Here is an 11467-nt window from a genome sequence, read left to right on the forward strand (position 1 = left end):
AAACTGGATAGGAATAGGATTTAGAGGGGAATAGGCTTAGAGTACTTCCTGAAATCATGCGATATGGAACATGTATCATTAGTGATACTTGCAAGGACAGAAGGTATGATGTGGCCAACTCACCTCAGAGAGCTCACTGCCCAACATTAAAAATACTAGTCAGTGGTATTCAGAGAAGACTGGCTTAAAGATACTATTTGTGGCTTCTCCCTTCCGGTTAACGTGCTGTGGAATTAAAGTGTGGCATTTGTGGCCTTGTAGTAAGGCAGATCAGACTTGTAGTGATACAAGTCTGCCAGAGATTAACTAAAAAGTAAGACCCAATTCACCAGTCCAAGAAAAAATTATAAAATATCCAAGAACATATACTTTCTTTAAGCCCATGGCATGAAAGTACATCTGCCCAAATTTCTACTTCAGGTAAACCAATCATGGTCATTCTCAGTAACCTCAGAGGAAGTCACAAGGTGTGATGACTTGCAGGGTAGTTGAGGCGCAATAGTAGTACTCAGCCAACTGATGCATCCAGAACATACTTCTGTTCCCAGCAGTTTGTAGTTCCTTATCTAATTGATCAAACTTCCTGAGATATATAGCAACATTTTCTTAAAGCCATATTTAAGAGCCTTGACCTAAATAATGATACTGCTACAAGTGACAACTAGTATAAACTTTCCTTAATGTTCTTCTCCCCCAAGTTTAAAGCTTAGTTTTTGGTGATATAACTAACAAGCAGAGTTGGAACTTCTGCTGCTTGTTGACAGGGAGGGGAGCTGTGTTTTTGTAAGATCTTAAATCAATAGCAGCGGCCCGGGGCTCACAAGATTTTTAATGCTGAGCCTCCATAATTAATGTTGATATAAAATAAAAAAATAATATGGTATTCCTCAGTTCTGCATTTGAATTTATAGGTTTTCTAATTAGAGAAAAATATGTTTTAGAATATGAATTAGACAAGCTTGGAAAATAGAGACAGGGAGAAGATTTAGTGGATATTCTCTTTCTGGGATTAGAAGGAAAATACCTCATGCTGTTTCCAAGAATTGTGAGTCCTCACATTATGTGTGCTCAGAAAATTCACTCTCAAGTAGCATTCAAAGTTATTGTTAAGTCTTCCTTTGAATTTTACAAAGCATGAAACTCTTTTAAGAGTTTGTCGTATTTTCTACTTTAGAGATGCTAGATGATATTTTGAACTGCTGTTTCATCTGTTTTAAATTTTGTTAACAATATGCTACTTAGCCTTTCTTTTTCTCTAGTAGGATAATGTATTCCATTCCTGGGAAGTGATCACAGTACCTCTTGTTTAATACTCAGGATGAGGATTCTTTGGGATAAAGTCACCACTATCTACTTAGAGTGTCGCTGCCTTCCCAGGCTCAGATATAACATATTTTGGAATTGGCTGTACATGGGGCAGGTGGGACATTAAATTCGTCTGCCCCACGGACTTTCTTCCTCTTCACTTTCCTATCATGTGCCTTTGCTGCAGTCCCGTGGTGAGTGCCAGGCTGGGCTGTTGCATGCTCAGGGGCACAGGCGGCACGGGAGGGTTAAGAACAGAGCATCGCTGCAGCTGAGCACCGACCATTATGGCAGCAGTGCTTTCAGTTAGTAATGAACTTCATGTTCCCTCATTTTCTGTCTTTTGCAGATAATTGCAAATGATAGCTGTAAATCCACTGCAATTTTGAAGTTCCTATGAGATTCATTTTACTCTTGTGCTTTACAGGTATTTTAGGGTTGCTGTTCTTCCTTCCTCAACTGATGTCAGCTGTTTATTTCGAACAAAAGTCCATCCACCCACAGAATCTGTGCTGTTCAATGATGTGTTCAGAATGGCCATTTCCCAAGCAGCCTTGCAGCAAAAGACACTGAGAGTTGATCTTTGCTCTGTCAGTAAACACCGCAGGGAAGAATGCCTGGTAGGAGTCTTCATCTAAGTGCCATTTTCAGATAACGTGTATGATCAGATATTCTGAGAATTATGTTGTCTAGTTGCTGTTTTGCCAGCTCTGAAACCACTGTGGACTTACCCAACACCTTAGGGTACACCTAATGGTTGTTTCATTTCTTTTTTCCCAAAATAGTGATTTCTGTTGTTTCTCATAGTCCAGATCTTTAAAATCTGCTTATAATACGTAATCTTTTAAAATAAAGCTTGACTTTGCATTTCTACCTTTTGATTACAGAACTTTTACCTCTATTATGATTGTCACTTAGGGAGCATACTTATTAGACAGGAGCCTGAGCCCAGCGCTGAGTGCTCTGTGTGCATTACCCCTTTTAATCCTCACAACAATTTTATGAAAGATCCGTTATGAAAGGTGTGATCATCCCCTATTTTGAGATAAAGAGCTGCTTAGAAAGGGTCACAGACCTAGTGAGTGATGGAGCCAGGTGTGAAAAAGACATCCCACACATAATTCACTGGTACAAATAAAATTAAGCAACATGCTGAGGCTATAGTTCTTTTATTTACCTCAGTTTCCTTGGCTATGTTTTTAGAGCTGACAGAATGAAGTGCTGCTGTATAGAGCAATATTTATTTACATGCTACATTAGAAAACATTGGAATTATTAATAAGTTTAGCATACTGTTATACATAGTAAGTAGGAAACCCATCATCTACAAGAAAGTTACGTGGGTGTTCCAATGCAGGATGTAGAGGTGGGCTTTTGTGGTCAAAAATGATGCTAGCTTCCTGCCACGCTTTTTTTTTTCAGTCCAGTAGGAAGCACACTCCCTTTGTGATGAACAAAGTTTAAAAGGGTGATAGGTTTCTTCTTCATTTTGTCTTTGTTTACTTGAAAAAAATATTTGTAATTTTGCCTAGTAATAGAATTAGAAGGCCGGCCAAATAGCTCAGCACCTGCTTAGGCAGAATGCTGGGGTTTAATCCCTGGCGTGCTGTGCAGCCCCACTCCCAGTGCACACTGAGACAGCTATTGAGACTGGGCTTGTAATCCCAGCTCTTGGAAGGCTGCAGACAGGTGGATCACTACGAGTCCAAACTAGTAGTGAGACCCTGAACACCCTGTAGACCATTCCTTAATATACAAAAAAAAAGTATAGTTGAATTTAAATTCTGGCTGTATTTGTTGTGGAGAAGTATGAAAGGCCTTTAACCTTTACTTTTTGTTTTGACATTACATGAATTTACATATCAAAAAATTTATTCCTTTCTCATTCAAGAAATAAAGTGAAATTTTTATTTATTCTTTTTTTATTCTTAATTTTTTTCCAGTAGATAATAATTTTTTTAAGTAATAATCACATCCCACTCATGACACATTGTAAAAAGTATTATGGTTTAGGGTTAGTCAGTTATTTCATTTAAATTAATTCCCTTTGGGGCTGGGGAGATGGCTCAGTGGAATAAGCGCTTCTCTGGCAAGCGCAAGGGCCTGAGTTCAATCCCTGGTTCCGCAAAAAAAAAAAATTAATTCCCTTCATCATTAGGTACGGGCAAAAATTGTATCTGACAAAAGAATCCTAGGATTGGTTTTTAGATTGAGATTTATTTCTTATCAAGTCACAACTAAGAGTAAAAAGAAAAAAATAAGTGCTTTATATTATGAGTAAAGTCAACTCCCCTAATAATCTTTATTGTATCAGAGGGAACAAATATTAATTTAAACATTTGATTTTCTTTAGTCATCTTTTTTGTTTGTTTATTTTCCTATAGGCTGGAACTCAGATCAGCCTGGCAGATTTACCATTTTCCAATGAGATTTTTGCTCTGTGGTATAATTTACTCCCTTCTAAGCAAATGCCCTGCAAAAAGAATGAAGAAGAAAGTGAGGACTCTGCATTTCAATCCGACCAGCCATTAGTAGATTCTGTAGATTTGGTGAGTCAAGTCTTCATTAATAATGTAATGTGAAATGAAGAATGTTGAGAGACCAACAGTTTTCATTCACTCTCACTATCCTTCTTTTTCTCCTTTCACTGCTTCAGTCTTTGCTATCAGCCTCCAAATATATATATACATATATGTATGTGTGTGAATATATATATGTATATATATATATATTTATATTTATATTTCTTATCTTTGTTTCAAGTATGATTTATAAAAAGATCACATCTCCTTCTATGAAAGAAAGCGCATGTGGACCCCTTTTTGTTTTTTGTTGTTATTTTGGTTTGGTATTTTTTGAGAGAGGGCCTTGTCATGTAATACAGGCTGGCCTTGAACTCAGAGTGGTCTTCCTGCTTCAGCATCCCAAGTGCTGGGATTAAGGTGTAAACCACCACACCTGGCTCCTTTATGATGTTTTAAATGACCAGGGAAAACCTTTTTAATGTATTTGGTACAGGGTCTCACTGTGCAGGTCAGATTCATAGTGATCTTCCTGTTTTCACCCTCCCTAGTACAGGGATTACAGGAATGTGGCAGGTAAGCATGGCATGCGGTACTGGGAATTGAACCTTGGTCTTTGCGCTTACCCAGGCAGGCACTTAGACTGCTGAGCTATCTCTGCAACCCCAGGGAAAACTTTTTGATGTAAATTTATATTTTTTTGTGTCATGTTCACATATTTGATTCCATTTTCAACTTATACATTTGACATTCTCATTTTTCAAGTTTTAAATTGTTAATCTGAAACAGTATGTTAATTTTCCATTTGTAACATCAGTATCCCTAAGTAGTTTTTTATTAAAAAGTTTGTTTTAACTAAGTCATACTTCAGTGCGTCAAAGATTTACCAAGGGGATTTTTTGTGAGGCCATTTATCTCTGGTTTAGTACTTGTGGATATTACCACTGAGTGCAAATTATTTTAGATGGCCATCAACTGAAAGAGAGGCTCCCAGAAGCAGTCACTCCTCGTTCTAACTCCTTTCTACCAAACCAACCATTTATCTTCCTTCTGTGTAAATATACTTACTCTGGACATTTTATAGAAATGAAATAATGCAATATTTGTTGCTTTGTGACTGACTTCTTACACTTACATGATGTTTTCAAGGTATATCTATAGTGTAGCAATGTTAATATTTCATTCTTTTTTTCTTTCCAGGAGAGATTCTGTTACCAAAAATACTAGTTTGTTTAATCCATTAATCAGTTCATAAGCATTTGGGTTTTTCTACTCATTGACTTCTACTTTTTATTTTTTTATTATAAATAATGCTGCTGACAGTAAAACGGCTATGTTGGTATGGCTATCAGTTTTCACTTATATTGAGTATGTTTTGGGAGCAGAATTTCTGGGTTGTATATGTTTAACATTTTGATGGACTGTAAACTATTTTCTTGGTGCTGTGAGTTATCTGATACTGTGTATTCTTTTTTGTAGTCCTGGGGGTTGAGCCCAGGGCTTTGCACATGCAGGAAAGCATTCCATTCTATATATTCCTACAAGTTCTTTATACGACAAATGATTCACAGATATCTCCTCCCACTTTTCACTCCCTTGATTTCATTAGTACCAATTTTAAATTTTGTTGTAAGTATGGTTTTTCTGTATTTTTCTTCTACTGCTTGTCCTGTTGGTATCATGTCAAAGAAGACTTTGCCTTACCTAAAATCACAGTGATATCTCCTGTGTCTTAATAGCATTTTAGTCTTTCATGTAGATGATGTCTGGTCCATGAGTTGTTTACATATGATATGAGAAAGAGGTCCAGGTTTTCTTTAGTATATGGATGTACTATGTATTCTAAAAAAATATCCTTCCCCCTGTTGAATTAGTCAGTTGACCTTAATGTGAGGGTTTATATGTCTGGACTCTCAATTCTTTTTAGTAATTCTTATGTCTATACATAAGTCAGTACCATACCGCCTTACTTACTGTAGCTTTGTAATCATTTTGAAATCGGAAATTGTGAGTCTTCTGATCTTGTTTTCCATTTTCAAGATTATTTTGAGCTGGACAGAGTGCACATTCCTGTATTTGCAGCTATTTGGGGGCTGAGACTACTTAGGAGTCTAAGGCCATCCAGTCAATACATATAGCAAGACCCTGTTTAAGAACAAAAAAGTTTTGGCTGTTCAGGACCCCTTTCATTTGCATATAAATTTTAATTCTTCCCAAATAAAAAGTTGGGATTTTGATAGGGTTAACACTGAATATGTAGGTCAGCTTGGGAATAGTGTCATCATAGAAACTCACAGATAAGAGTTGGCTTTGAGTCTCAGAGATTTTAGACTTGGGCTTTTCAGGAATACTAGAACTGTTAGCACTCTGATGACTCTAAAAGATAGATTAAATGCATTTTTCATAATGAGTTGAACATTATTCTTTTGGGGACCAAAAGCAGAATGTTAAGATTTAGATCTCAAGTGTCTCAAAATTTTCTATTGAAAGATGGAGCTTTAGGAAGGTGACTAGATCATGAGGGTGGTATGTTTCTCAGTGTGTCAGTCACTGAGGAGTTCATAGCTGACTGTGATGTTTAGAGGGTAGACCTTGTCACCAGAGGGGTAGTCCCTGGAAGTGTGAACTAGAGTAGTGTGTTCTTCTCCTAGGCTCCTCCCCTCTCTGTCTCTGCTTCCCACCCACCATGAGATGAGCAATTTTTCTCCACTGTGACTTTTTACCATACTGTTTATTCCTTGGAGCCCTCTAACAATGGACCAAACTTCTAAAACTGTGAGCCAAAGTAGATCTCTCTTCCTTTAAGTTGTGGATATGGGTTATTTTGTCTAAGAATGGGAAAGTCACTAATACAAAAGGGATTTATAAATAAGTACATAGAGTTGATGTGAATATTCCGGTGAACTGTCACAAAGCAAACACGTCCACATATATACTATCCAGGTCAAATTTACATGTATTACTATCACTCTAGAATCTCCCTTGTGCCTCATCCCAGGCATTATCAGCCTCCCCTAAACACAGTCTGTTTTCTGAATTCTATCACCTTGAATTAGTTCTGTCTGTCCTTGTATTTTACGTAATACATCAGTATACTTTTATGACTGAAATCTTGTTGATATTGATATTATTTTTGTGTGAATCATCTTAGACTATAATTATAGTTCATTCATAATCATCTATAGCATTTTATTATATAATTGTATCACAATTTATCCATTATGCTACTAATGGACTCTTGAGTTTTTACTAATTTGCAGGTTATTGTCCATAGTGCTATTATTAACATTCTTATACAAGCAGGGTGTTGTGGCACACACCTATAATCCAGACACTTGGGAGGCTGAGGCAGGAGGATCATTGCAAGTTTAAGACCAACCTGAGCCACAAAGTGAGCTCAAGAACAGCCTGAACTGCATAGCAAGACACTGTCTCAAAAAGACAAAAGGAAAAAATGGACACCCAAAGTCTCATGCACACCCCTTTGCCCAAAAAGCATTTTGGTCCATCTCTAAGAGTTGCCAAAGTCCCAGCTGTTTCAGTGTTGCTGAAAAGTACAAGTCCCAAGTCTCCTTCAAGATCCAAGGCAAGCTCTCAACTGTGAGCCCCTGTGCAAATAAAAAGTTAAATATATCCAATATTCAAAGGCACAAAGTCAACATTGCCATTCCAAAAGGTATACACAGGAGGATACAAACCATTGGGGACAAAACAAGTCTAAACCCCAGCAGGGCAAATATTAAGTCCTATAGTTCCATGTGGAACATCTGAAGCAATCTATAGCAAATTGTGAGCTCCATGTGGCTCCACCCTTATGGCTCTTCTGGTGGTTGTAGCTCCCATGGCTTCTCTTGCAGGCTGGCTTTCTTCCTCTTTGCAGTTTCCCTTAGATGATCTACATTCCTGGCTTTTCCAGATTTCTGGGGTTTCCACGGAATAGGCTTCTCACTTACAGCTTCATACACTGCCCTCTCAGGGCAACTGCCTGGCCTCCCAGGCCTTCTTCTGAAATTGAGGTGGAAGCCTTCTCACCCTCAGAACTCCTGCATTCTGCAAGTCCCTACAACCAACGCCACACAGAAGATGCCAACGTCTATGGACAGCTGGAGCAGTAGCCAGGCTTTCCTCTCTCTTGGCTGTAGAGGTTGAGTGCCTGGATCACTGAGCACTCTGACCCTGATTCTGAGAAATAAATTCTCTGTGCTGTATGCCCGTTCCATTCTGTAATCTGGTGTGGCTGCCGCCTCCATCCTGGAACCTGGTGTGACTGCTGCCTCCATTCAGGAACATAGGGCTCTGTGGCTTTCTCCTGAAAGCACAGTCCCTCACCCCTGAGATTCTGAGGCTGCAAAAGGGGAGAACCTGCCTCCTCCTGTGATGTCCTCAGGACATCCTCTTAACTTTTCAGGTCCTCCTGGGCAGTGGAGATCTCAGCTCTATCTTTGCAGTCCACAGCCTTCTTGGTGCTTCCTTTTTGGCCAAACTCACATTTTAGATCATTCTGCTGAGCTCTTTGCTCTTCATTCTCAACATAAATCTAAGAGCTCCCAACAATAACCAGGCCACTGCCCCAATATTTGACTGCTTTGAGATTTCCCTTGAAAGATTAATCAGTCCTCCATGTTTGATCTCAGTCTCAGGCAAAGTCTCTAGACACAGGTAAAATTCAGACAAACTCTCTGCCAAGCCAAAACACAAATGATCTGAAGTTCAACAACCAATGCAGCCCTTCCCAGCTGAAACCTCCCCAGCCTGGTCTTTACAGGCAGATTTTCTTTCAATCTTCTGGTCTGAGCTCTGACCAGAATCTTCCCTACAGAACAATTTAAGCTGTTCCAGCGCTTTGCTTATAGGCAACATCTCCAAACCTTTCCTATCTGTTCCAATAAGCCATTCCCAAAAGCTTGTAATCCACATCATCAGGTATAGCCACAGCAATGACCCCACTCCTCGTGCCAAATTCTGTATAGTTACTCTACTCTCATTGCTGGGACAAATACCCAACACTCAAAGTGAGGGAAGGAAAGGTTTATTTAGCTCACAGTTAGTGGAGATTTCAGGACACTGGAGAAGAGGCTAGGGCACTGCCATATCTAGGATGACCCCCTCCACATCTCTGAGACAGCACAGGCTAGCCAATTTAATGGTTTGCACCTCTCTGGCCCCGCCCCTTGGGCCCCACTCCTTGCTCCTCCAGCTGTGTCTGCCCCATGACTTACTTGAAGATTTGGGGGGACAACTAGATACAAACCATAACGTAAAAATACTATCTTCTGGGCTGGTGAGATGGCTCAGTGGTCTAAAGTACCTACTTAGAACAAGCTTAGCAAAGCACAGGGACGGCGGTTCAATCCCCCAGCACCACATGCCGGCTGGCCCCGCCCCCTGGTGGGCTGAGCTGGCCACACACACACACACACACACACACACATAAATAAATAAAATTTTAAAAAAATACTATCTTCTTTCATTTTAACTATTTTTTAATGTATCTTTTTTTGGTACAAGTTCTTAATTATAGATATGGATATATATTAAAATTAAATCATACAAATGTATCTTTCTGTTTTCTGGCTTACTTTTACATTTTCTTAGTGTTATCTTTTAGTGAATAGAAGTAGTTCATTGATGTCTTCTTTACTAATCTTCCCCTTTATGCTTAATGCTTTTCCTTTCCTAATTAAGAACTATTTGCCTCTACCTAGGTCATGAAGATGTTTTCCTATGTTATCTTATAAAAGCTTTTTTTCCCACTTAGATCTGCAATCCATTTGAAATTTTTGCATAGTGTATCAGGTAAGGATCAAGATTCCTTTTTATCCTTATAGTAGCTGATTGATCTAGCATCATTTATTGAAAAGCTGCTTTCCCAGTTACACTATACTATCACCTTTATAAGAATTTAAGTGATCGTTATGTGTGTGTTCCACAAACTTAGTTTGTCTGTCTTTATTACAATGTTTTGTAGACATAGGTCTTAAGACTTTGAAACTACTGAAAGAAAACATAATAGCAACACTTGAAGTCACAGGTACAAAGGCTGCCTGAGTAGAACTACAGTAGTGCAGGAAATAATAGCAAGAATCAACAAATGAGGGCTGGCCAAATAGCTCAGCAGATTAAAGCCCCTGCAGGCAGGCGCAGGACCCAGGGTGCATTGAGACAGCAATTGAGACTGGGTGTGGTGGCACGTGCCTGTAATCCCAGCTCTTGGGAGGCTGTAAACAGGCAGATCACTAGGAGTCCCATCTAGTAGTGAGACCCTGAGCACCCTGTAGACCCTTCCCTAGAATACAAAAAAAAAAAAAGAACAAATGGTAGTACATCAAATTTAAAAAGTTGTGCACAGCAAACAACAGAGTGAAAAGAGCTTACAAGATGGGAGAATATCTTTACCAGCTACTTTTCTAACAGAATTAAAATCCGGAACAGCAGTGGCCAACCTATTGCACATACACCATCACTGGCTGCTTGTTATCATTGAAAGCTCTGAAAGGTTTGCCATCACTGATTTAGAATGTAAAAAGAACTTTTAGGGGCTGGGAACATAACTCAGTGGAATAAGTACTTGCCTGGCAAGTGCAAGGTCCTGCATTCAATCACTGGTACCACCAAAGAAATTTTAAAAAAGAACTTTTAGGACCGACCAGATAGCTCATCAGAATAAAGCACCTACTTAGACAGAGCTTAGAGGCCAGGGTTTGATCCCCGGCTCCTCAAGCCATGCCGGCCCCACCTGTGGGGCACACTGAGATTGCTGTTGAGACGGAGTAGTGGTGCATGCTTATAATCCCAGCACTTGGGGGGCTTAAAACAGGAGAATCGCTATGAGTCTGATCTAGTGAGCCCCTGTAGACCCTTCACTAAATACATTTAAAAAAAAACAACAACTTTTAAAATTTACCAAGAGGGCTGGGGAGATAGCTCAGTGGTCTAAGTGCCTGCCTGGCAAGTGCAAGCACCTGAGTTTGATCTTTTCATTTATGTACATACTATGCTGGCCCTGGAACCCCAGGTACACCCGAAAACCAGGCATGAAGGTTGAGACAGGAGGATCACTATGAGTTTGAGCTACATAGCAAGACCTTGTACCTAATTAATTAATTTTAAAGAATAAAAGGAAACACAAGAAATCAGGTAGCCCAGTCTCAGTAAATGGACAAATGAGTTGGACAGACACTTCTCAAAAGGACAAATGACCAATAGATATATGAAGAAATATTCAACAAATTTTGCCATTGAGGAAATGCAAATCATTACTACATTGAAACCCTATCTCACCCAAGTCAAAATGCCTATCATCAAAAAATATGAAAAATAAGTGTTGATAAGGATGTGAGGGAAAAGAAACAATTCTGTTCTGCTGTGAGAGTGTAAATTAGTACAGCCACTAAGGAAATAACTATGGAGGGTCCTCAAAAAATCTAAAAATAGAACTATCATACCTCATAGTTATACCACCTTTTGATATATACCTGAAAGAATTAAAATCAGCATACTGTAGACATAGCTGAATATTTATGTTTATTGTAGCACATGCCTTACACTAGGCAAGAGCAGCCAGACTCACTGCTCAACAGATGAATAGAGAAAGAAAATGTGGACTCTCTCTCTCTGTCTCTGTCTCTCTGTCTCTCAGT

At 39.1% G+C, this 11467-nt stretch overlaps 1 protein-coding gene across 2 annotated transcripts in view; it reads left to right on the top strand.

Moving 5' to 3' along the window:
• The window catches only part of Wwc2 (WW and C2 domain containing 2), a 279014-nt gene that overhangs the window by 211405 nt on the left and 56142 nt on the right, over positions 1 to 11467 (top strand). For both annotated transcript variants that reach the window (XM_023699612.1, XM_023699613.1), the window contains exons 15-16: positions 1733 to 1925; positions 3690 to 3854. In XM_023699612.1, coding sequence (XP_023555380.1) covers positions 1733 to 1925; positions 3690 to 3854 — 358 coding nt within the window. The remainder of the gene's footprint in view (positions 1 to 1732; positions 1926 to 3689; positions 3855 to 11467) is intronic.

This window comes from Octodon degus, unplaced genomic scaffold, assembly GCF_000260255.1.
Source record: "Octodon degus isolate 3935 unplaced genomic scaffold, OctDeg1.0 scaffold00114, whole genome shotgun sequence".
NCBI lineage: Eukaryota > Metazoa > Chordata > Mammalia > Rodentia > Octodontidae > Octodon > Octodon degus.